Source organism: Dendrobium catenatum, unplaced genomic scaffold (assembly GCF_001605985.2).
Source record: "Dendrobium catenatum unplaced genomic scaffold, ASM160598v2 original_scaffold_61322, whole genome shotgun sequence".
Classification (NCBI taxonomy): Eukaryota; Viridiplantae; Streptophyta; class Magnoliopsida; order Asparagales; family Orchidaceae; genus Dendrobium; species Dendrobium catenatum.
The window spans coordinates 605853-633672 of record NW_021379772.1 but is presented as its reverse complement, the minus strand read 5'-3'; the positions used below and the strand labels follow the sequence as shown (position 1 = coordinate 633672).

Below are 27820 nucleotides of genomic sequence, written 5' to 3'. Positions count from 1 at the left end.
GAATAAAGATGATCTTCATTTGCTATTTATTGATTTAAAAAAAGCATATGATAAAGTTTCAAGAGAAGTGCTTTGAGGTTCTAGAAAAGAAAGGAGATAATAATGCTTATATTCAAGTCATTACAGATATGCATGCAGGTGATCTTACTTGTGTTCAAACAACAAGGCTAGGGCGGTTGAGAATTTAATCCTCTATCTATAAATATGGCTTTGGGCAGTAGCACTAGTAGATTCTTGTGCTGTACATAGACCGTATTACTCCTCTAATTCCATTTTAGTCTGTTTCTTTCACTCTACTTGAATATGCAACCTTTTACAGCATTGTGATCACGTTTCATTAGTTCAATAAATATCGGTGGAACTCGTTTGCGATTCTTGTTTATTATATAATTTTTACGATACTATCACCATATCATCCATATGAAGAGGCTTTTAATTAGAACAAGCATTATCATGCATTTTCAATATTTTTGTGGCTCCACCACTGCAGCTGGTCTTTGTTGTCATCAAAAGCTATCATTCAGTTAACTTGGCTTGGGTCAATTTTTTCTCAAATAGAAATCATGTTTGAGTTAAAACAAATTTATATACTTGTAAAGTAACTTTAGCTCAAACATTATGTAGAAGTTTATAGGAACTATGATATGTCACCTTTGCACCCCTGATAAATGACTTAGGGCTCTTTTTACTACGTCATATATGCAAGGAAATGAAGTCAATGTTTGGCCTGTTTTGCCACAACAGATAGCTCCCTTCTTTTCAGCTGCTGCCTTGAGAAGGCCATGAAGGCCCAGTATTTTTTAGGGTTCCCGTTATAGGGAGGTCTATTCTTATGTGAATTTTTGATATTGGAATAAGTCTGCTGTTTTTCCATACAATTCAACATTTAAATATTTTGGAAGTATTTTATGCCGAGGCTTTCATTTTTGTGGGCGTCTAGGATTGCGCTCGCTTTCCCGTATGAGTTTGAGGCCTGAGTATGGATTGCAAGCTTTTTCCAGCTAATTCTTTATGATTTCTGGCATATCTGGAGCTGTAGAACTGGACTCATTCACTACCGCCTTTGCTCATTGGACTCCTTTAGGCTGGTGTGTGAAGTGATTGGTGTGCCAAAGCAATCCTAGCTTATAGTACGTTCACCTTTTTTAACAGATGGGAATCGCACAAAATTTTAGTATCATGGTTTAGTCATATTCTCTCGTTAAGCTGTGATTTGTCAAAATTTATGTTAAGCTATGTCTATTCTTATTATGTTGCTCCATTTATGGTGTATTTGAGGAATTGTTTTTTTTTCCCCAGTGTTTCTGGTGGTAGACTAGAGTGCACGATGCAAAATATTGCCGACAATTTTCTGAACACATATGCTTCTAGGTGCAACGAAGGCATTCAGAGTATGTAGCTTTTCCTTGTTTTTCTTTTTTGGTTTTTGTACCGTCTCTTATCATGTCTAACCTGCTACAGGTTTACTGGATACCTTTATTTTATATAATGAAAGGAGACGGGTTACTTCATCAGCTAAAAGGAAAAGGAAAATGGTAGACAAGTCATTACATCAGGCATGTGCTATTCTATTAGACATTCTAGGCTTGATAGAATTATAGAAGGCATTTCCAATAGACTATTCAGACAATTTTGAAAACATTTCTTTTCCTTGATGTCTTTATTTTTTTTTAACTTCTACGATGGTGTAGGTGTGATTTTAGATAAGAGTTTGAAGGATATTGTCATAAAAATTGATAGAATTGAAGATAGAATTATAGCTTTAAAGATTGTTGTTGAAACTAAGATTATTAATATTATGAGCACTTGTACTCCTCAAGTAGGTTTGAATATGTGTTCAAAATAAAAGTTTTGAAATGACTTAGAAGAATTAATACAAAAGATACATATTGAAAAAAGAGCTGAGGAGATTTAAACGGACATGTTGATAGAGATGTAGATGATTTTAAATCATTCACGTTGGCTAAGGCTTTGGAGCGACTAATGAAGGTGGTAAGACCGTATTAGATTTTTCCTAACTTATAATTTTGTAATTACTAATACCTTATTTAAGAAAAGAGATAAACATCTCATCACTTATAAGAATGGATATAGTAAAATTTAAATTGATTATTTTCTTATAAGAAAAATAGATATTTTAGATTGCAAATATTGTAAAGTTATTCCAAGTGAAAGTTTATGTACGCAACATTGTTTATTATTTTTGGATTTTAGATGAGTGGCAAGAGATAAAAAATAAAATAAATCATTATTCTAAGACTAGATGGGGGCATTTAAAAAATATTAACAAAAATATTTTTAAAAGTAAGACTCAAGATCTTAAGATTTTGTCTGTGTATGAGGAAGTTAATGTTATGTGAGAAATAAAATAGCTAGTGATATTAAGAATGTAAGATATGCTTGAGGTATCAAAGTAAAAAATTGCTAATAGTATAAATAGTTGGTGGTGGAATCAAAATGTGCAAGAAAAGATAAAAAATAAGAAGATTTGTTAGAAAAATTGGTTTAATTATAAAAATTATGATAATTAAGAAATATATAAAGATGTCCGCAAGGAGTCTATGAAAGCAATTTACAATGCAAAATTTTTTGCTTTTAATGATGCTAAGGTGGGCGAAAGATATATGCATATGTTAACTAAACAAAGAGATAGAATTAGTAAGGATTTAGTTCAAGAATGTATTAAGGACGAAGATCAAAAAGTGTTTTTATTAGAAGAGAATATTCAATAAAGGTGGATGAGATATTTTGTTAAACTTTTCAATGAAGATTATGAGAATGTGATTGAATTTAGTGACCTTAGCACTCTAAATAAAAATAAATATATTTGTTTTTATCAGCGTATTAGTAAAAGTGTAAAACTAAAGTTAAAGAGGCTTTAAAAAAATGGTGTGGAAAAACTGTTGGATCTGATGATATTCCATTAAAGGTGTGAAAATGCTTAGGAGATGAAGAAATTTCGTGCCTTACGAAACTTTTTAATATTATTTTGAAGACTATAAAGATGTCAGATGAGTGGAGAATAAGTGTGTTGATTCTTTTTTTTGATAATAAAGGTGATGCACAAGATTAAGCGAATTATAGAGGAATTAAGTTAATGTGTCATACTTTAAAACTATAGGAAAGAGTTATGAAGCATAGATTGCGGCGTGACAGTAATGTTTCTCAAAATCAATTTGAATTTATGCCCCATAGGTCTATACTATGGAAGCTTTACATTTATTGAGATATTTGATGAAGAAGTATAGAGAGAATAAGGAGGATCTATATATAATTTTTATTGATTTAGTGAAAGCATATGATAAACTTTAAAGAGAAGTGCTATGGAGAGTTCTGCATAAGAAAGGGCATTATATTTAAGTCATTAAGGCTATGTATGCAAGAGCTGTTACTTGTGTTCAAACAAAAGGTGGTTTGACCAAGTATTTCCTATTTCAGTTGGATTACATCAAGGATTAACCTTAAGCCTATATCTTTTTTCTTTAGTCATGAATGTTCTTACTAGACATTTGCAAGAGGTTGTATCCTAGTGTATGTTTTTTGCTGATAATATTCTTCTTGTTGATAAGACTAGAGAGGGAGTTAAGATAAACTTTATTATGGATGTCAACCGTAAAGTTTAAAGGCTTTCGTCTGAGTAGATATAAAATTGAATATATAAAGTGTAATTTTAGTATAATAGATCTAGTGGGGGATTATAACTTTCGACGATGAAGTTAAGAGTATAGGTTTGAGATATTTTGGGTCTATTGTTCAAACAACAACAACAACAACAACATCAAGCCTTTATCCCACTACGTGGGGTCGGCTACATGAATCCTTTTTCTCCATTGTGTTCTATTAAAAGTCTATTGTTCAAAGTGATGATAAAATAGATGTGGATATTATTAGTAGAATTCAAGTTGAATGGTTGAAGTGGAGGAATGCAGCGGGCTTGTTGTGTGATAGAAAAGTCCCTCTCAAACTTAAGGGAAAATTCTATAAGATGGTAGTAAGACCTGCAATGCTTTATGGTGCAAAGTTTTGGCCATTAAAAGAGAAGCATAATATTAAGTTAAGTGTTGCAGAGATGAGGATGCTCAGGTGGATCCAACCATTAAAAAAGCGGACGAGGCGTCTGCATTGAGTCGCGCCTCAAGCCGAGGTGGAAGTCATGCATATCGGGGCTTACACCTCAAACAATCTAGCTAAGCATACGATTTTTTTTGCACGAGGCGTACGCATTAGAGCGTAACGCCTCGAGGTAGTATGAGGCACCACCTCAAAATTTTTTCTTCGGTATATATGTAAATACGACGCAGTCGATTCATGTTCGTGTATTCGCATATAGGATTAGGGCTTCCTATAAGAATTGAAAGGCGAACTAAAGGCGTAGTCGTGAGGGAAAGAGACGAAGCTGTGAGGGAATGAGACGAAGCCGTGAGTGTAGGAGACGAAGTCGGAAGGAGACGACGCAGGGAAAGAAATGAAGCCGAAGTTGTGAGTGCAGGAAACATTCAGGCATCAGTTAGGTCGGAAGAGCAGGTACGCGGTGTTGTGGCCTTGACTTTGACGTGCAATAACGAAAGCTTGAATAACTAATGATTCGACTTTCTTTCATTCGTCCCTCAGTACATGCTCGGTACCGAGCATGTACCGGTCAGTACCGAGCATGTACCGCTCGGTACCGAGCCAATACCGCTCGGTACTTAGCGTGTACATGCTCGGTACCAAGCATGTACACGCTCGGTACCGAGCATGTACAAGCAAAATTTCAAAATACCCTGTCTGGTCGAACCCCGCCAGGGGGTAGCTCCCCCTTGGACCCCTGACAGACTGGTATATTTTTGTATTCATGTTGTTTTATTATTGGTAGTATAAATAATTGTTAAAATATGTCATATTGTTAGCATGACTAGTGGCACAAGAAGGAAAGATCCTGCATGGAAATATGGAACTCAAGTTGAAGTGTCAGGCGAGAAGGTGCAAAGAAGGGATATGTTTACATGAAATGTAATTTCTGTGAGAAATGCATAACTGGTGGTGTCAAGAGATTGAAGGATCATCTAGCCTGCACTCATGTCAATGTGGGACCATGTGCAAAAGTTTCTGATGAGGTGAAAAATAATGTACAAATTATTTAAAGAAGTTTGCCATCACAAAGGAGGTCACACAAAGAAATATGGAAGAGATGATAGGAAACTCTTCTTACTATGGATCACAGCATGATGGTTCCAATACTGGAAGCCATCTAGTTTCTTCTGACCGAGGCAGTGGGGGCCCATGGATAGATTTATGCTAAATATTGATAACAAGGAAAACATAAATACTCAGGATATTCAGCCTCCTACAACTACAAAAGAACTAAGGAACAGAGTTTGTTTGGATATCGCTATATTCATCTACAAAAATGGGATTCCATTTAATGTTGTTAGGAGTCCGTCGTGGATCAATATGTTACGATATGTTGGAAGCTATGGAAGAGGATTACAACTTCCAAGCATGTATGAGCTGAGGACATGGATGCTGAATGAGGAAGTTAAGACAACTTCAAAAATGGTGGATGATGTTAAGAAGACTTGGATTGAGACATGAGTGATAATAATGTTAGATGGTTGGTCAGATATTCGATATAAAAGTATTATTAATTTCTTGGTCAACAATCCATATGGAACAGTTTTTCTCAAATTAGTAGATGCTTCAAGCTTTGTAAAGGATGCACAATTATTGTTTGAAATGTTGGATGAAGTTGTGGAGGAAGTGGGAGATGCCTTAGTAGTACAAGTTGTTACCGATAATGCAAGTGCATACGAAGCTGCAGGAAGAATGTTAATGGAGAAGAGGCCTCACCTTTACTGGACTTCTTGTGCTGCACATTATATTGATTTGATGCTTGAGAGGTTGGGACAGTTGCCTCAACATAAATCGGCCATATTGAAGGCCAAATTTGTTAGTAAGTTTATATACAATCATTCTTGGGTATTCAGCTTGATGAGAAATTCACTGACAAGAAAATTATTAGACCTGCTGTTTCAAGATTTGCTACTGTATATTTAACATTGCAGATATTCAAGGAGTTAAGACAACCTTTGGAAGCAATGTTTGCTTCTGAAGAGTGGGATAAAAGTTCATGGGTCAAAAAACAAGGAGGAAAACAAGTTAAAAAGATTGTTATGAAAGACATTCATTTTAGTGCAGTACAAATCAATGTTTAAAATTGCGTATTCGGGTATTGAGGCGTAAGCCTCATAATCAAAAGATTGCATAAACACAAAATGATAAATTTTTTATATTCTAATGAGTGAATAATATAAAACATAAAAAAACATAAGATATGAAGTGAAATCAAAATATCCCAATAATAAGACACAATGAAATATAGTTCAACTCAAAATTTTATCTTTCCCAAATCCCAGTTTTTTTTCATTAACATATGATTCCAATTTCCAAAAATAAATAGCAATGACATATCACATAAGAACTCATAAGGCATCAGCACTGTCATCACTATGGGGTTATTCATTTGAATCATTATTATGATGAACTGCTCTCCCCCTTCCTCCTCTCCTATAGAGTCCAATATCGGGCATTTACTTCAAGATTTATGTAAGTTTAATATATATAGCGTGAGGCGTAAGCCTCATGCTAGTGAGGCGAGGCGAGTCTTAAGGCGGGCCTCAACCAAGTTGAGGTGCAAGCCTCATAAAGGCGTAAGCATCGAGGCGTTTTTTTATTGGAATTGCGCAAAGGCGGGCCTCATATTGCGCAATTTTAAACCATGGTACAAATTATGCTTTGAAGACAACAGGATCATTAATAAAGGTGCTTAGAATGGTTGATGGTGAGAGGGCCCCGGCTATGAGATTTATTTATAAAGCAATGAATAGGGCTAAAGAAGACATTGCAAAGGAATTGGGATGTCAAGAAAGTTCCTACAAAGAAATATGGGATATTATAGATGAAAAGTGGGATCGACAATTACACCAACACTTACATGCTGCTGCGTACTATTTCAACCCCAATTTCATTATGATAAGGATTTTCATGTTGACAAAGAGGTGAAAACTGATTTGTATGCCTGTATAGACAGACTCATTTCTGAAGAAGACTACCTCAAAGTGGATGATCAACTTAAGGATTTTCATTTGAAGAAGGGAATGTTTGGATTTAGAGCAGCACAAGCATGCTACAAAACACGATCTCCTGGTATGTTTATAATTTGAGTATTTATAATTTTAATGTTAATATTTATATTCAAGTCTTCTACTTCAATCAATATTCATAAAATACTATGTTTGTCTTCATGTAGAATGTTGATGGGCTTAGTTTGGAGATGATGTTCCTGAATTGAAAGTTTTTGTAGTTAAAGTTCTTAGCCTAACGTGTTCAGTTTCTGCATGCGAGCGTAATTGGAGTATCTTCAATCAAATTTATACAAAGAGAAGAAATCGATTGACGACAGTTCGAATGAACAAACTAGTTTATGTTATGTTTAACAAAAAATTGAAAGATAGACATCTCAAATTGCAAAATCAAGGAAATATTGAGAATGAAATTGTTGATGAGCTACAATCTGATGATGAATGGATTACTCCTAAGAATGCTGATGTATCTAAAGTTGAAGCAGAAAGAGAAAGTCATGTCAATGAAGAAGACAATGAAGCAACTACCCAAGTATATAAAAGAAAGAAACAAATTGAGATTGAAATTTCAAAAAAATTTAAAGGTATTCTTAAATATAATGAATTATTTTGTGTGTTACTATTGTTTCATTTTAGGGCTAATGAAATATTAACTGATATAGGAGATAAAGGAAAAAAAATATTATAGATGAAGAATAGTTGGAGGATGACTTTGACATTAATTTACAAGATTCTCCTGAAGACAATCAAAGTGATGATGAGCTTGCTTTGGGTCTTGATCCTAAGGGGATGTTTTATTTTTAAGTGAGTTTATTTTAAATCTTGTATTCTAATAATATTATCTTAAAACAAATCTTCAAATTCATAATTGACATAATATTTTGTTATTTTTTGTCATTATTTATAATTTTAAATTAATTTATTTTAATCTTTTTGAGGCTTACGCCTCGATCCACCTCGAGGCTTGCGCCTCGTCTCGCTTAGAAAAAACGCCTCAATTCCCGATTTCGCCTTTTAAAACCTTGGGTGGATCAGTGGCTTTACTCTTTGAGACAGGATACGAAATGAGCATATACGTGAAAAGGTTGGTGTAGCTCAAGTAGAAGATAAGATTAGAGAGAGTCGCCTTAGATGGGTTGGTCACATAAATTGGCGATCTTCCGATGACCAAGTTAGGAAAGTAGATGTATTAGATTTGATTTATGTTAGACAAGGTAGAAGTAGACCTAAAAAGATTTGGTTAAAAATATTATAAATGACATTTCTTTTTTAGATTTAGATGAGAATTTGACTTAACAGGAGATAATGGAGAAAAAGGATTCATGTAGCTGACCCCACAGTGGGATAAAGGCTTGTTGTTGTTATTCATTAGTCTGCAAATGCTAAATTGGTTTATATTGGCCATCTTAAGCTAACTTAACTTTTTGAGCTATGCTCTTGTTTTCTATTGTCAACGTTGGAGTTTTATCAAAATTCATACTCAATTACGTAGAAAATATATTATTTATAGGACTCCATTGGCTGAGCAAATGGTGGTTAAAAAATTGTCCGACACTCTGACATTGTAGTTTAATAATTCTCATACGAGGACTAGTGTACAAATAAAAGAAAAAAAAAAGAAAATAAATGCAGCACGTTGGCACCTCGACATGTCCACATCGTGGGTATCTGCTTCAATCGTATAAAAGAAATAGAAGAAACGAAAAAGAGACTTTTGCTATTCAATTTTTTTGCTCTCAATCGTTTGTTCCTTACTCAGATTCTGAAACCTCTCATCCTACGAGCAACCACAACCCTCTTCCTCCTGATCTGCTCTCGATATGTTATCTTTACAGGCAAGCTTCTCGTTCGGATCCTACTCCAAACCTGACATCCGCCTTTCTGCGCACAACTGAACTCGATCGCGGCCTCCCCTACGTGTGGACAAACCCAATCACGACCCGATTCCATTGATCTTGTGAGAACTCACGCGAACAGAAAACCTTTAGTAGCTCACGAACAAGAGACAAGGAAAAGCTAAAGATTTCATTGAATAAACCCAGGGTAGATACACGTATAAATAGATATAGGAGAAAGACATTATGCTTGCGGAATAATATAATTAACTGGATCCTCTTTAGAGTTGGTCATATTGGTTAACTCCCCCTTGCAAACCGATGAGTCGGATGATGAAGTTAGTTTGAGAACAATGTGGTGAAATCGAGCCATTGATAGAGCTTTGGTAAAAATATCAGCAACTTATTTTTGGTGGAGATATGATGGACTTGGATTGTTTTGTTCTTGATGCACTCGTGGATAAAGTGACAAGCAACTTCAATATGTTTGGTGCAAGTGTGGAACACTGGATTTTTAGCCAAGGTGATGACAGATGTGTTGTCACAAAACAATTTTGTTGGTTCAGGTTGAGGACAACCGAGTTCTTGGAGGAGTTGATGAATCCAAATGAGATCGGCTGCGACAGTAGCTAGAGCTCGATATTCGGCCTCAGTAGATGATCTGGCAATTGTACTCTGTTTCTTGGCACTCCAAGAAATAAGTGATGAACCAAGAAAGGTGCTATATCCTGTTGTTGATTTCTATCTTGTTGGTTTCCAGCCTAGTCTGAATCTACATAAGAGATTAGTTGAAGTGAATTTTGAGATAGTGGTATACCAAGATTTGTAGAGCCATTGATGCGCTTGAGTGCCTCAAAATTTGAGTCAGTCGGCTTATGCATGTGTTAACATGCATTGTTTACCACATAGGATATATCAGGTCGTGTTAATGTTAAGTATTGGAGGGATCCGACAATTTGCAGATATAATAAAGAATTAGAAAACAAATTGGAAGAGTTGGAATTTTTATGAGACTTATCTGTTATAGGCGTGTTCACCGGTTTACACTGAAGCATTCTTGTACGTTGTAAGTTGGTTTGGGCATACTGACTTTGATGAAGGGGTCCATCATTTGTTTGGACAACCGTTATACCTAGGAATTGAGACAATGTGCCTATATGTCTCATATTAACTTGCTTGTGTAGAATGCTTAGGAGATGTTGTATGGCTTGAACGTTATTACCTGTCACTATAAGATCATCAACATATATAAGAAAATAAAGTTGTATATTTGATTTTCGATAAATCATAAGAGAAGGATTTGAATTGCTTGTAGTAAATTATTGTTTATGTAAGAATCCGGTAAGCGTCGCAAACTATTGTCATGGTGATTGCTTAAGACTGTATAGAGCTTTGTTTAGTTTGCAGACGTGATTGGGATGAAGTTCATTTATGAATCCGGGTGATTGGCTCATGTATACAATTTCTTGTAACGAGCCATGTAGGAAAGCATTCGATATGTCAAGTTGATGTATTGGTCAATTCTTATGTAGGGCAAGAATAATCAGAATATGGAATGTTGGTATCTTATTAGCAACAAGACTAAAAGTTTCGGTATAATCCAGACCGAATTCCTGTTTGTATCCAATAGCCTCTAGTCTGGCCTTATATCTAGCAATTGATCCATCAGAGTGTTATACTTTGTTCGACACATCCATTTGCACCCAAGAATATTTTGATTTGGAGAGACAGAAACTAGATCTTAAGTTCCTTGAGATTGGAGTGCTTGGAATTCTTGCAACATAGCTGAGCGCCAATGTTGATGTTTGAATGCTTGAGTGTAGGACGTTGGGTCTTAGGGAGCAACTTGATGTGTGAGATTGAAGATGCGTTTGGGTTTGAGATCACTTGTTTCCGAGCGAGTTGTCATGTGGTGTTTGGGAATGGTAGAACTAATAGATGGTGGAGCAATATTATTGTTCAATGAATTCTGAGATTATTGGTTCGAGGATTGAGGTACAGTGATGCTATTAGGGAGATTATAAGATGTGATATCTTGAGTACATGATGTGGAAGAATTAGAATTATAAGATATAGTTTGAGATTGCGGTTTGATAATGGATGAGGGAACTAAAAGAAGAGGTGGAAGATTGGTGGGTTAAGATGAATTAGTAGTCTGAAGACGTTTTTGATGATAAGGAAAAACTTGCTTGTTAAAAATGACATTTCTTGATGTATAGATCTTGCTTGTTAAGGGATTTAAGCATAGATAACCTTTTTGAGAGGTGGCATAGCCAACAAACACACAGGGCTTAGAGAATGACTCTAGTTTTGATTGGGCATAAGGCCGGAGCCAAGGATAGCAAAGACATTCGTAGATTTTAAGATGAGTGTAGGCAGGTATTTTTTTGTAAAGTAATTCATGTGGAGTTTTGTTGTGCAATTTTCGAGTAGGTAGGAGATTGATAATATGATTGGCAGTGTGGAGAGCGTGAACCCACAACCACTGAGGAATGTTGGAGTGAATTAAAAGACTTCAAATTGTCTCCAAGATGTGACTATTCTTTCTTTTGGTGATGCCATTTTGAGAAGGCGTGTAAGGACATGTATATTGATGATGCATACCCGAGAGTTTACAAAAGTGCTGAAATTGTTTGTTAATAGATTCTCCACATCCATCCATTAGAAGAATTTTTATATGCTTGCTAAATTAACATTTAATCATATTATAGTATTCAAGAAATTTAGAAAAAAACTTCGGATTTCTGTGAGAGAGGATAAACTTAGCAGTATTTAGTATTATCATCTATAAAGGAGATATAGTAATGAAATCCTTATAATGACATAGTAGGGATGGACCCCAAACATCAGAATGAACAATTTCAAAAGGAACATACGAAGTGGAAATTGAATTCGGAAATGACAACCTATGAATTTTTGCAAGATTGCAAGTATTACAAGAATGTGTAGTAATATTAGAACATATGTTTGAATGTAATCGAGCAAGAGAATGCAATTTGCGTGTGTCAGGGTGACTAAGACGTCCATGCCAGAGATCTGGAATGGTTTGAATGAAAAGAAAAGCTAATGCAAATGTTGGAGTAGAGGAAGAAATATGATAGAGACCATTATGACATGGACCCTGAAGGAGAATTTGTTTGGTCTTCGAATCCTGAATTTGATAACCACGTGAAAAAATAAAACAATGCAAGAGTTTTCACGAGTTAGTTGGTGAACCGTTAACAAATTAAATGATTAATTAGGAACATGATGAAGATTATTGAGTTGAAGACTACTTGAGTGTGTAGGAAGAAGCCCTTTGCCCGTATAATGTATAAGAATGCGATGACCGTTGCCTAACATAACTTGGGAATTACCTTTATAAGGTTCAATTGAGGAGAATTGAGAGGGATCCGAAGTGAGATGCGTAGAGGCCTCGCTATCTAGAAACCAATCTGTTTGACGAGGTTGTTCGGTCGTGCTAAAGAAAGCTTGCTTGGGTGGATTTTCTTGATATGCAGGATCATGACGATACCAACATTTTAGAGCAGAGTGACATTGCTTTGTGCAGATTTGGCAAACAATATTTTTATTGGAATGTTTTTCATTTCGGTTGAATGTAGTAGCTGAACGATTATTACGGGCATATGGCCGAGCACGAGTGGAGTTATTTCTACCACGTTCGCGGCCGCGGGTAGCTGCAAGAGTGACAAAATTTTCAGATAAACATAGAGATTGAAGTTCTTTAGAGATTTCTTAAGCAAGATTCACCTCTTCACTACAAAGAAGTGTGTAAAGGTGATCAAGAGTTATGGGTTGCAAATTTTTGCGAATAGCTGTTTTAAAGGCTTGGTATGTTGCATGTAAGCCATTCAACAGGTATAGAATGACATCCTCCGGATCAATGGTGCTTCCTGCAACATAAATTGCGTCGATCTTGGATTTGACGATAAGCAGATATTGGGACATGGATTGTTCACCTTTAGAGAGATGATAAAGCTCATTCTTTAATTGAATGATGCGAGATCGAGTGGATGCTTGCAGTCGATGAGATCACGTAGCCCATATGTCAGCACAATGATTCAAGGAGAGTATAAGGTAAGATAGATGGTGTAATGATAAACAATAAGGCGAGAGAACTGCAGGATTTTGGTCAAGAAGATTCGAGGAGTCGAGAGAACGATCATTGTCATTAGGAGGTTTGTGTGATCCATCAAGAAAGCATTTGAAGCCATTTGCAACAAAGATTTTCTCAACTTGCAATCTCCACAAGGGGTAATTATCGGATGTTAGGGAATTAGAAACAAGATTCTTGATGTTACTAAGAACAAACTTGAGTTGAGGTAGAATATCGATCGGATGAAGAGGATTTGAAGGGCTTTTTGTGACGGGCGAAGTAGTGGATGATCCAGCCATGCTTGCTCGGATAAAGAATGGAGAAAGAGTAGAGATCAAAGGAAAAAAAACAAGAGAAAGAAATGAAGAAGTTAAGAGAAGAAGAGAGGAGAGAAAAAAAAAAAACTTATATGTGCTCTGATACTATGAGAACTCACGTGAACAGAAAACCTTCAGTAGCTCACGGACAAGAGATAAGGAAATGCTAAAGATTTCATTGAATAAACTCAGGGTACATACACATATAAATAGATACAGGAGAAAGACATTATGCTTGCGGAACAATATAATTAACTGGATCCTCTTTAAACTTAGTCATATTAGTTAGCATCCCGTTCGTCTGCAACTCAGGCCTGAGCACTGTCTAAAATTCCTACTTGATTTTGGACCAATGCGAACAACACCTCCCATTCGCTTGTGCCAACAGCATGGTCTGTCTGCTCAATAGACGACTGCGCCTCCTCCTACGAACCCGAAGCCATGGGTTTGCCTTAGTCAGCCGCACCTCCCTCTATGAAATCAACTCCCCTTCTGTGTTCGTCAACAACACCGAATCGAGCCCGACGTTCGACTCCCTTGCACGATCAAGCCTTCCCGGACACCTACCTGAGCACGCACGGTCCCTTTGTTCGATCACCTCATGTGAATTGCCTAGCCGGCCCCACCTCCAAGCCGACTACCCAGCCGATCCGTCTGTATTAGGATGAGCCGATCGGGCAAATCGCGCTCTGCTGTTTGAAATAGTGAGGGAGAAAATTGTTTGTATATATTTTAAAGTATATATATGTATAATAATAATAATGATGATGATGATGATTGTTGCGTCCTAGAATATTCGTGGCGATAGAGAAGTATAAAGTTTAACGTCTTAGCTTTGTATAAAGATCAAACATACAAACAGATAAAAGAGAGGGTGTAGCGTTCATAAGGAACTTTTATTTGGTCCGGTCACCTGACGTAGCTCTACATTCGGACGCCAATAAAATAGTGCCACGTGTTCTCACTATTTACCGTGCGGCCCGACAACCCCGACCCGGAACGGAGTCAATATTGCTATGTTCGTGTATTGCTAGGTATTGCTCGGTATTGGTCGATTTTGCTCGACAATAATGAGAAATACCATTCTATGAAGACTAATACCGAGTAATATCGAGCAATACCGAGTAATACCGAGAAAATCTCAGTATTGCTCTGTATTGGTCTTCACATAGAGGTATTTCTCGTTATTGCCAAGCAATACTTAGCAATACCGAGTAATACCGAGCAATACCGAGCAATACCGAGCAATACACGAACATAGCAATCTCGGGTCAAGTCGTCGGGCCGCGCTGTAAAGAGTAAGAGTACAAGGCAATATATTATTGATGTCCGAACGTAGAGCTACGTCAGATCACCTAACCTAATAATTGTTCGTTCATAAGAGACACTAGAGTTTTTACGTGGAAACCTCTGAAAAGGGGAACAATCATGGGGCCTGACCCAATTTGAATGAATCCACTATTATTTGCAGTCAATTATAAATGTGTCCCTTCCTTGGGGGAAGGCCTTGGGTTGACGTAGATATTGTACATCATATTACATGGTGGGAATTGGAACAATTAGTATTGAAATGTTCGTTTGGTCAGAAGGACCATAATCGGTGGGTGACGAAGGTTGGAAAGACCACTCTCTTACGACTGTTAGAAATGACCGTTGTTTGGCAACAAAGGTCGGAATGATCGTATTCGGCTAAGGAGGTCGGAAGGAACGTAGTTGGCAGGAGACGGAGGTTGGAAGGACCATAGTCGGCAGGCAATGGAGGTTGGAAAGACCGTAGTTTGGTGACGGTGGTCGGAGGGATCGTAGTCGGCAGAGGAGGTCAGAAGGACCGTAGTCGGTGGAGGAGATCAGAAGGACTGTAGTTGGCGGGTGACAGAGGTTAGAGGGATCGTAGTCTGGTGATGGTGGAGGGGGACCGTAGTCGATGGAGGAGGTTGGAAGGACCGTAATCGGTGGGCGACGGAGGTTGGAAAGACCGTAGTCTGGTGATGGTGGGCGGAGAGAGCGTAGTCGGTGGAGGAGGTCGGAAGGACCGTACTCGGCAGAGGAAGTCCGGCAGCAGTCGGCCTTCAAGTGGTGGTCTGACGACGGCGGGCTGAAGTCCGATGGCGGTCAGCCTTCGGGTGGTGGTACGACGACTATCGGTCTGAATTTCGACGGCGGCCGGGCGGAAGTTCGACAGTGACCAACGGCCGAGCAGTGGTCCGACAGCAGTCGATGGGGGTTTGCCGACGGTGGTGCTGGAGCTCTTGAAGCCTTATAGCTTTCTCCAATCTCTAGCCCCAAGGTCCTCCTCATGTAGAGAGTGGGGGTTTATTTATAGATTTTTATGAGTAACACACCCCGTAAATATAGAGAAGATCCGGGGCAGGTTCAGATGGCTCATATTGATTCCCCCAATCATAGAGAGTTTTTCAACATTTTCAGTGCCTTAACGATGTTGGAATTCAATGATCTTGGGCTCGTTGGATTTGTCTCGCCGAGTCGCTCGATTTAACTATAAGCATGCTATATTTGGATATCATTTTGTCATCCAAATAATGCTTTAATTCTTCCAAATGTGGTTCAAGCCTCTGATTTGGACACATTTGGGCTTGGGTTAGACTGATTTTGGTGTCGTTGGATTTATCTTTCTGAGACGTTCAGTTCGATTATAAGTTTGCTGAAATCTAAGTTCATATGATCCCGAATTTGATTTTAGAAGTTTTCTACTTAAATATGCCTCGAGATTCGTGCTTGACCAAAGCAATTTTTTGTAATCTATAAATCAATGATGATAATAATAATAATAATAATAACAATAAAGAAAGGAAAGGCGTCATAATTGCATATTGAAGGATGATGGCCGATTCCGGGATTGCATTCTTTCTTCTGAAGCCTTCAGCTATCGATTTGATTCGACCGAGTGGAACTAAAGGGAAATTTCCCTCTCCCCAACCTCCCCTCGTTTAGGAGGGGATGTTGGGAGGCTGTTGAAATCGCCTTAAGAAATTAGGAAAATTGCGGAGAGCTTTTATTTGATTAATCATTTTAAAATCAATTTTTAATTATTAATTAAAATTAAAATAAGCAATTTAAAATTCTCTAATTAATTAAAGAACCTAATTTAAACAAACAACTTTAATTTAATTAAACTAATTAGTTTAAAATTAAAGCTTTCAATTAACTTGGTAATTAATTAACCTAAGTTAATAACTGATTAATTAATTTTAAAATAAAACTAAAATTTAATTTTAAACTAATGTTTAACTAATTGAAGAATTTAAAACCAATTTAAGATTTTGATTAATTTAAAATTTAATTAAAATCAGAACTTTAATTAATTTAAAATTTAATTAAAATTAAACAAATTAATTTAAAACTTAATTTAATTAATGAAACAATTAATTGAATTTAAACTTTAAAATTTTAATTAAATTAATTGAGCAACCAAATGTTAAATTTAATTAATAATTAAATTAAATTAATTGAATAATATTAAAATATATTTCAATTAGCGAGCTTAGCAGGTAATTTTAATTTTTAAATTTAAATTTTAAATCAAACAAATCAACCTAAGAAATTTAAAATGTAAGTAGAAAACATTGAGGGGAGGGCCACTCCGATGAATTTTCCATTTTTTGATAAAATAAGAAAACGCAAAAAAAAATCACTATCAACCCTAAGTACAACGCACATCAACCAAATCCAAACTCCTAAAATTAAGAAAACTGAAAACATAAATAAAACTAAAAAAACAACCCAAGCAAACCTAAACTCTCATGGTAAGCTCCAGGCCTGTGCAAGCTCTAGCTCCTTGCAAACCAGCATCTGTAAGTTCTAGCTCTAGCAACTGCTAACTACGAACACTTGCAAGAAAGTAAACAAATCTCTATGCAAGGTGGTAAAAAAAAACTGGTATTAAAACAAAACTAGTACAAAATGACGAGAAAACCGGCACTGAAAAAAACTAGTGTTGGAAAGAAAAACTAGTGCTGAAACAAACAAGCAAAGTTACTACTGTGAGTCAAAAGCCACTACTGTAAACAAAACACTAGTACATTTGTCGAGTTGGTGAAAGTACAAAACTAAGTATCTACTATTAAAAGCCTCGCTAAATTAAATCTCATGTAGCCTCGCTATATGGGCCACCACTAATAGAGGCCATAAGTCCCACATTAATTAGGGTGTTAGGGAAAACTTTCCTAGAATAAATAATACATCTATGATAACCTTGACAACTTCTAATAGAGACAGTGAGACCTACTGCACAGGCTACTTTCAATGAAAACAATAAGACCTAATCTTTTAAATCCTATGTGCTACTTTCAATGAAAGTAGTAAGACCTAACCTTTTAAACTATACGGGCTACTTTCAATGAAAGTAGTAAGGCCCAACCTTTTAAACTATATAGGATACTTTCAATGAAAGCAATAAGACCTAACCTTTTAAAACCTAAGGGATACTTCTAATAGAAAAAGTTAGAGCCACTTCTCAAAACTTATTAAACTATGTGGGTCACTTCTAAGTGAAGCCGCAAGGCCCCCTATACGAGCTACTTCCAACGGAAGCTGTAAGACCCGCTACACGGACTACTTTTATTAAAAGCCATAAGCCCCGACCTCAAATCTAAATCAAACAACTTGGTAACTTTTAAATGAAATCATAAATCACAAACCAAATTAAATACTGGGTATTCTAATAAATGTAAATCCCAAAACATAATAAAATTAAAATCCACACATATCCACCACTTCAGTTTACTTGGGATCTCTGAGAGGAGACAACCCATGACTGTTAATCAAATTCTCTGGACATTACGATCAACGATTGTTAGTGTTGGTAGATTGAGTCTCAGGATAACGAAATCATGTGATCTTGATCAGGTCTACTTTTAATACTGATGCATGTCTAAACATTGATTCATCCTTAATCAAAAGTTTTCTTCTATATATTAAGAGGGGGTAATTAACTATGAGAGCTTGTGCTCATAGGATGTGGAACCCCATAACTAAATTAACCCTGATGCTGATCATCATGGGAAATCTGATTAATTTAATTTCTAATCTATGTTGGGGTAAATGAGGTGAGAATGCGGGGTGCGTGCCGTTGCACCATTTTTCCCTGAGTGAACAACTAGATTATTGAAAACATTGATGCTATACAAGGCAAGCTGTGGATAGGCATATTATATTACTAAACGAAATATTGCCATTTATATCTACTACTGCTAAATCCCTCAAAAGTGTTTCACAAAAAGGGTTGTAGAATTCCACAAGCAGGATTTATCAGATTAAGAGAACGAAGTAAGAGTAATGTAAAGAATAGTATGGTTTGTTTTGAAAATCAACTCTGATGACTATTTGACTTACTTGGACTTATTCTGTTTGGGCTTGTACGATGCTGCTCATACTGTTTAAACATTTACATGATTGCAAGCAATATTTCTTATATTTCTTCCGAATTTCTTTTGAGAGCTTCCTTTTGAGGTACCTCCCTGTTACCGCTTATTGTGTGATAAATCTTGGAGAATGTTCAGGGAGTTCCCCTTGAAGAGTTGGTAGGATTCTTCCGACCAAGTCTTCTTTATTCTAGCTTCAAACATGTGTTATTTTTGTTCTATTGATGACACCAAACACTAGTTTTTCAGAGTAAAGCCTTGAACTTTGAGATTTTATTATTATCAAAAACATCATTAGCCTTATCTAGGCTTATGAATCTTCATTTCCCATTTGTCTCTATTTAGCGTGCGTGAGGTGTTAAATAATTTTGTATAAATCTATTTTGCACCAACTTTCAAATTTTCATATACTAATTAATAGTCAACTCAAGCTACAAAGAAGTTTAGTTGAATTATTTTAGATATCGTTTAAGAGCATACTTAGTAATGGCCAAATTATTATTATTTTTATTTGATTTATTTTGTTAAGTTAAATTATTCTCTTTGGATAAATTTAGGTTTGAATATTTGAATAGTATTAGACTTGGAGTTAGGATAGGATTATTTTGGATTTAAGTTTTGATTTTATCCATATAATCAATATAAATTGAGATTGATGGCTTGTAATTGATCATTAATTATGATGAACGAAATTAATTATTTCTTAGGCCCACTAAGTGTTCCTTAAATCCAAGTTGTATACGTGGATTGTTACAAGATGTGTGTATGGAGTCCTTTTTTTTTTCACCTCTCCTTCACCTGAAATTTCGACCAAAAATAAACATGAGCCTAAAAGGGATTGAAAATGGGTCCATTTCAGTCCTTGTGTGGCTTGTTTTGACTCATTATAATTAATATTTGGCCAATTTGGCTTTTGTAGGATGGTTTTTCCTTAACTAGTGACTTGCATTACATCAAAATCATATGTTCATCCTTTATTTGGTCTCTATTTTTTTCATTAATTGCTTAGCACAACAATCATAGTGGATTTTCCTAGTATAAAACTGATAGGAAATACTTGAGTTCAGAAGTAATCCAAGAGGAAATACTTGACTTCGCAAGCAACCCTATCAATAATTGTTAAAAACAGCATAAATAATGTGATATTCTTAATGAAATCAATTCAAAACGATAGATTGTAATAGAGGATTCAAAGCAAAAGCAAACACAAAGCATGATACAGTTGATCCTCAATTCGAGAGGAGGATCTTTCTCTCTCAATCTCTTAGACAATGAGTCTAGAGCCAAGACGCCAAAGAAACTTCAAGAGAACCCCCCAAAAGAAACAATCAAAGCATAACCCTAACCCTAACCCCCCTCTCCTAACTAAGGCATACAATTAATTATTAAAGCCAAATTACTCCCTTGCCTTTGCTCCTACTCTTTTGCCTCCAATTAGTTTGAATTTGAATCCCTTGTGGGTCCCACTCCGATCATTTGGTTTTTTCTTGGTCCTTAAATTGTATTGAAAATATTTACCAGCAAAACGAGTCTAATATTAGTCATAACTCTCCAAATCTCAATAGGAATCTCATCTTGACCTAAACTTTTACCTTTATATATATTTATTTTTAATTGCACTTTTCTTAATCTCTAATAATTCAATTCATTATTCTCTTTCAAAAAGATTCATTCCTTAAAACTCTCATCTATGAATTTCTCAAAGTAACATTCCAATTTTTAAAACTTCAATAATAATGTTTATGATGGAATAAGCCATGTTATTTCGTACGAAACATGGCTCAACTATAGAATTTAAGTTGACTTATTTTAGCGCTCTCTCTTGAAATATTAAATTTCTTCATATTATCCAAAGAAAATTATTTATTTAACAATATGTTTCATACATATACATACAATCTACTACTCTATGTTCTATGTTGTATTGTTAGTTTTCCAGGTCACCCAGCAATTTTTTTGCTAAATGAATATTCTTTCTAAAAAAAATATTAATGATTAGGACGCTCTATTTTTAAAATGATCCACCTATTTTTAGTGTAATGTCAAAATATGTTTTTCAAAATATTTTTTTGTTTTGTTTTTTACTCAATAAGTTCATCTATAAATGCATCAAAGAATTTTTTTTTTTAATTTTTTTGTTCCGTTTTACTTAGATTCACGTTTATTTTGTTCTACTTTTTGATTAGTTTTGTAATAACATAGTTCTTTTCTTTATCAACTAGACTCCAGATGGTTCTTTTCTAGATGTCATACGGAATGCTTCTGATTTGCTTTCACAATGCAATATAAAAATTCCTGAGGTATGTCTTCTAGCATTTGTTATCAACTTAGGTTTTGTTTGGGACAACTTTTTTTACTACTTTACTTTTTAGACTTCAACCACAATTCTATTTGGTTATCACTTTTTCGCTGCTTTCAAAAAATTTGTGTTAGGGAGCTTTTTTTACAGTAGCTTTTGAAAAAGTTACTTTCCTACAACATTTTTATTACTACATTTACAAAAAGCTACAGCCAACTCAAATAAACTCTCAGTGAAGATTCTTTTGAGCCAAGGTATCATTTGGTTGCTTTAAGTTGGAAAATAGGCGTTTGAAAATTATAAAATTTTATATACCCATTATTTAGTTGGTTTTAGCTAGAAATCAACATTAAGCGTACATTTCACAAAACCCTTTTAAAACCTTCTCAAATGTAATGTTTTTGAGTTCACATATAAAATGACTGAAACAAAATAATGAATTTTTATATCATGTTTTCTATCAACTAACAACCAAATGGGCAAAAAGCAGCGTTGAGGGATTAGTTCTTCTGTGATATGAAATAAAATGAGCTCATCCTTTACTACGGTTTGCATCCAACTTGGGCTAGTTAATATCCTTGTGTTGTGAATTAACTTTAAATTTTACTCTTTTTAGTATATATGCAATGGAGTGAATGGGCATGGGCATCAGTTTGGTCAAGTCAAGTTCTTTATCATTTTATGGTTAAGAGTTCAAATAACAAAACCTTTTCCGCTAAGTCAAGTTTTCTTACGTTAATGCCTCTAGAGATCTCACATAGGTAGAACCTCTTCATTCTGTACGCCCTTCAGGAATATGTTATACAGGATTGAAACAAATTATACTCAGATATTCTCCTTTCAATGGTAAGTTCTTGTTTGCAAGTTTTACTTGAATATTGCAAGTACAAAGGCATCGTTTTCTTTCTCTTTTAAGCACAACCATTGACTGTTTATTCAACTATCTTGAAGACAAACATCTGATGTATCTTGGAAACTGTGTAAATAATTTTCTGTGACTGTAACATGAGCACATCCGTGTGATTAAAGAACTTCAAAGTTTGAATTAGACAACTAAAAGCAGAAACTTCGATTATATGGCTAAGAATAATTTTTTTAGTTAGTTGGGACGTAATTCTTATGCAAGTGCATCTAGTCGTTCTCTTCATTTGTAAAGAAAGCATATTAGTTCATGGAACCCAGTGATACACGAACACAACAGTGAGACGGGCTCGGATACGGACACGGACACGACGACACGAACCCGACATAGACATGACTTTTTTTTTTTTGAAAATATAGGACATGCTAGCGCGGACACGTCATTGCATTTTTTTTTTATATGGTGTATAGAAATTAATATAGCATCATATTAGAAATGACAAACAATAATAAATCAATCTCATGATTACTTGTCTAGCTTACAATATAAAATATTTAGAACAACCACAAAAATATATATAAAAACCCATTTAATACAACATCAAGCTTAACTACTTAGTAGAGGGAATAATATAATTAGCTTCGGAGGTTTGTCTTTGGGTTTCAATATCATCATCATTGAATATCATTGCTTCCAACTCTGGTTCATCAAGAGAAAGATTTGCATTCTCCAATATTCCCTTATCATCAAGGGACTTGAACCCGTTTTCAGTAACAACCCACATCTTGTTATCACCTGTCATATAAAGTGAGATATTTCTTGATAGAAGACGAAGATTTGTATGTACATAAACTATATCTCTAGCCCGTTGTAGAGTAATTTTGTTGCTCTTTATTGAATTAATGAGTATGTGCTCCAATTTTTCTTACAACAAGAGGAGGATGAAACTTGACAAAGAAATTTTATTGCTATTGTTTGAAGTAGCGGTGCTAAAGCTCCATGGATCAACCACCACATATTTATATCCATTCTCCATCTATCAACTAAAGATTCTTGATCGCCAAAATCTTCTAAATATCCAAAGAACTTTGTAAGTTCCATATTAATCATTTTTCTCTTCTCATTTAGGAAATAACATTTCAAACATATCTTTCTCATATTTGAAATTTTTAAATCTTTTTGTTTCTTGAAGCTATCTTTTACTTGAATATCTTCACATAATACAAAGAAAGTAAAATTATTAATTAATTACCCAATGTTCATCACTATCACATCTTTAATCAAATAGGGAATCAAATATTTATCCTTGTATTTCCTTTTACAATTCACAGCTTTAATGAACATTGGGTGATTCTCTATAACAGCCATAAAATTAATGAGTGATCTTCTTTGAGGACCAGTCCAATCATTATGCACCAAACTGACCCCTTTTATTTCCACACTCCTTTTATAGGTTCAAGTAATGTCTCAATATTTGGTCTCTCCCTCTTCAATAATTTTGATTGTAGGTTCAAGTAATGTCTCATTATTTACACTTTCCCTCTTCAATAATTTTGATCTTATTGCATTGTATCCAAGTGGAGCATAAGTTGCAAGGTTATTATTTTATGCAAAAGTGAATGTATTCTTATAATAAGGATTCCTTGCATGGTTGAAAGGAAGTCCAGTTGAAAAAATATCCTTGCAATTTCACCATAAAGTTGCTCTTTCATCTGCATATTAAAAGTCTTCTCTAAAGAACTAATAACAACTATTTTTCTTTTCTTAGATTCATATCCTTCACTCCTAAATGAACCAACATGATCAACTTTAACATAGGAGGAAGATGTGTGGAATAAACTATGAGTAGATGGCAAATGCACCTCTTTGGGAAGTGCTATTTTGATACTTGATTCATCTTCATCAATCTGTCTATTCTATTCTATCAACTACGAAATAATAATCTTAGGACATTTTAATTTTATGGCCACCAATATTAAGTAGATGTGTTTTCACCCTAGAATATGATCCTTTGTAGGTGACACTATAGTAATTATATTTGAATGACACATTTCCTCCACCTTCAAAAGTTTTTCCTAACTTTATAATATGAATCCATAAGGGCTTATTAGCTTCTATAGAAGGCTCTGTTGAACCATCGCCACTACCAAACCCATCACCACTAGAACTCATTTTACTTTTAAAAAAACTAATGGAATGGAAAAAAACAAAGTCTTAGCAAATTGGGTGACATATTGTAAGACATTTAAAGGTTAACCCAATTAAGAACAAGATTCACAATAATCATATAAAACATAAGTATTAGGCAACCATATGCAAACAAATATGTTAACATTGAACTTAGCTTCAATCCAAAACAGATAACTTGTATGCATAATTGAATATTGAGATTGACCCTTTTAATTGTCACGATCTGGCCCGGCTAGCTTGAATTAACAGGGCGGGAACAGATAGTCGTACGATAAGCAGTAAAATTTTTATATTTATCCAACATTAACATAAAATAAATTTCATTCCAAAACGACATAAAAAAGCCACTAATCCAACAAACTGAAAGTTTCCAATAATATCTTCAAATCACAACTACTAAAAACATAGACATAAACACAATATAAACTCCAACAGACTCCTTAATTGCAATCCACTGACTCGATACACATAACAAAAAATATAAAACCTTTCTTCCTGAGATCCTCTACGATGGTATGTGTATTGTCGTCTCGTTATCATCACTTTTTAGATGATTCTCCCGAAAAGGATTTTCACATGCAGGGGTGAGCTTACTCGCTCAGCAAGTAATTCATATTTCTCATAAAAATTTACATAAAATCAAAATAAAATATCTTTTTCATAAGAAACTTTAAACGACGGTCAATATCACAAGTTCATAACATTTCTGTATAAAAAATCTTTTCATAAATTTTCCTCAATCATAAACCTTTCATATAATATTTTCTCAAACATAAACTTTTATTTGCTTAAAAAACATAAATGAACCTTAATTTTGCATAATATTTTATTATATCACCTGTCTCGGAGGTGCCCATAAATTTTTGTATTGATCAGGTACATATTTTCATATCATTTGGCCATTCATTTACCATTGGCTCTGATGAGCCTCCTTTACCATTTGGCTATGTTGAGCCCCTTTACCATTTTGGGCATTTCGCATCAACATGCACAGTTTCATATTTATTTATCAGTCAATCATATGTTAAAAAAAAACAATCATATTTCATAAGTCATTTGCTCAAAATATGAAAACCACGAATAACTTGTAGTTTACTAATCTATTGCAATATAAAAACATTATACTAACAAGCCATTTGAAAGACCGAATTCATAAACCATCTGAACGTTAAAATTTTAAACATTTGTAATTAAATAAAAATGAAGGCAAAACAATACATGAAATTTTTATGATAAATATGAGTAACTACTTTAACACAAACATAGTACTTCCTCAAAGTGTCGCTTTGACATGCTTCGTTCTTCTTAAAGATCATAACTTAAAAATCACATAAAAAGTCATGTCAGAATAAATCTTCCTTAATGTTTTATCAAATTCCAAATTACCTAAACTCTTCGTTTCTCATTATTTGTTTCTAACGACACTTAATGAAATTAAAATAATTTAATCTTAATTTTTGGATTTATTAAAATCTTTAATTTTTGAAAACTCTAAATCCTTAATTCCATCAAGCTAATACGCCAAATTTTTCCTAAACATATTTTGATAATTATTTTATTTATTTTCGGATTTATTTAATTAGAAAATTATGAAAAATGCAATTTCTTAAGAAAATTAAAAATTTTGATTTAGAAACATTCCTAAGTCCCATAGAAATCATTTTTGTAAAAGCGCCTTAAAAAATTTCAATTTTTGATAAAAATCCTAATTTTCAATTCTAAAAATTTTTGAAGAAAACTTCGTTTCTACTATTAAAACACCTCCATAAACCTTCTCTATTAATTTCGTAAAAAAATCTTGGAAGAAAAACACTTTTTTTTGGAAAAACCATAAATTTTTCCTTTCCAAAAATCTTGAAAATGTGAGGGTTTTGCTTCAAATAAAATATACCTTGTTTCTCTCTCAACCTTCCTCTTCAATTTTCAATAATTTTTTCGCCGGAAAATCGTCGCCGGAGCCACCCCACCGAAGCCTTTGCATGGCTCACCCGTCCGTCCGCTTCTCTTCGTTCTCTCGGCCGAACCATGCAAAAATAGGGGAAGGGGTTTCAGCTTTACTTATTTAGTGAGATATGTATTGCGAAAAGATCATAATGCCCTCACTTAAAACATTTCGACTTAAAATAGATTATGAGTAGTTTGAGTATTTTTAAACTTTTAAAATTTTTATTTCCCAATTTAATCGAAATTGGCTATAAGTTATATATATTAAATCATTAAAAATTTTGCGTAGAATTTTATAAAATTATTTTCGTCGAAATTCATTAACTTTATAATTTTAACTTAAATCTTATTGCGACGCATCAAAACGCGTGTGATGCCTACGATCATCCAAAATTTCGGGTTTTACAATTCCCCTCCTAATATCCTCGAAATTTAAAAGTAATTCTATAAAGTAAATTGATACCTTAGCCAAATAAATGAGGGTGATTCTCTCTCATTTCTGACTCTTTCCCAGGTTGCATCTTTTTCTAAACTATCTCCATAGTACCTTAACATAAGAGATTGCTCTATTTCTCAACTGCTTAACATCATAATCAATGATTCTCTCAGATTCCTCAAAGGTCAAATCTGGTTGAATATCCACCACTTTAGTACTAATCTTTTGGGCTTCTTCTAAAATATATATTCCTTAAAGAGAAAATATGAAACACATTATGCACTCCACCAATGTGTGCATGTATAATCAACTTATTGGCCACTTTTTCAATTCTTTCTGAAATTTCAAAAGGACCTACATATCCTGGGCTCAACTTTCCTGCTTTATCAAACCTCTTCACTCCCTTTATCAGACTGACCTTAAGAAAAACAAACTCTCCCACCTCAAATTGAACTGGTCGGTGTTTGTCATCATAATATTTCTTCTGTCTATCCTGTACTGCCCTCAATCTATCACGGATCAATATGATCTTTTATGTAGCATCATCAACTAGATCAGTACCAATTATCTTCCTTTCCCCTAAGGTTTTAAAAGGTGAAATCGAGAATCGAGACATTTTTTCTAAGCGAGGCGTGACGTAAGCCTTGAGGCGGATCGAGGTGTAAGCCTTAAAACGATTAAAATAAATTAATTTAAAATTATAAATAATGACAAAAAATATTTTAAGATAATATTATGTCAACTATGAATTTGAAGATTTATTTTAAGATAATATTATTGGAATATAAGATTTAAAATAAACTCACTTAAAAATAAAACATCCCCTTAGGATCAAGATCCAAAGCAGGCTCATCATCACTTTGATTGTCTTCAGAAGAATCTTCATAATTAATGTCAAAGTCATCCTCAAACTCTTCTTTATCTATAATATTTTTTCCTTTATCTCCTATATCAGTTAATATTTCATTATCTCTAAAATGAAACAATAATAACATACAAATTAATTCATTATATTTAAGAATACCTTTGAATTTTTTTGAAGATCCAATCTCACTTTGTTTCTTTCTTTTATATACTTGGGTAGTTGCTTCATTATCTTCTTCATTGACATGAGTTTCTCCTGCTTCAACTTCATAAACATCAGTATTCTTAGGAGTAATCCATTCATCATCAGATTGTAACTCATCAACAAGCAAATAGTTAATTTCATTCTCAATATTTTTTTTGATTCTGCAATTTGAGATGTCTATCTTTTAGTTTTTTGTTAAACATAATATAAACTAGTTTGTTCATTCGATTTGCCGCCAATCGATTTATTCTCTTTGTATGAATTTGATTG

At 34.5% G+C, this 27820-nt stretch overlaps 1 protein-coding gene across 1 annotated transcript in view; it reads left to right on the top strand.

Annotated features, from left to right (window-relative positions):
- The window catches only part of LOC110112952 (UTP--glucose-1-phosphate uridylyltransferase 3, chloroplastic), a gene marked incomplete at its 3' end in the record, with an annotated part of 82907 nt that overhangs the window by 32936 nt on the left and 22151 nt on the right, over window positions 1–27820 (top strand). Inside the window, 3 exon segments of the mRNA XM_020845358.2 lie at window positions 1300–1391; window positions 1462–1556; window positions 20973–21050. Of these exon segments, the coding sequence (XP_020701017.2) occupies window positions 1300–1391; window positions 1462–1556; window positions 20973–21050 (265 nt within the window).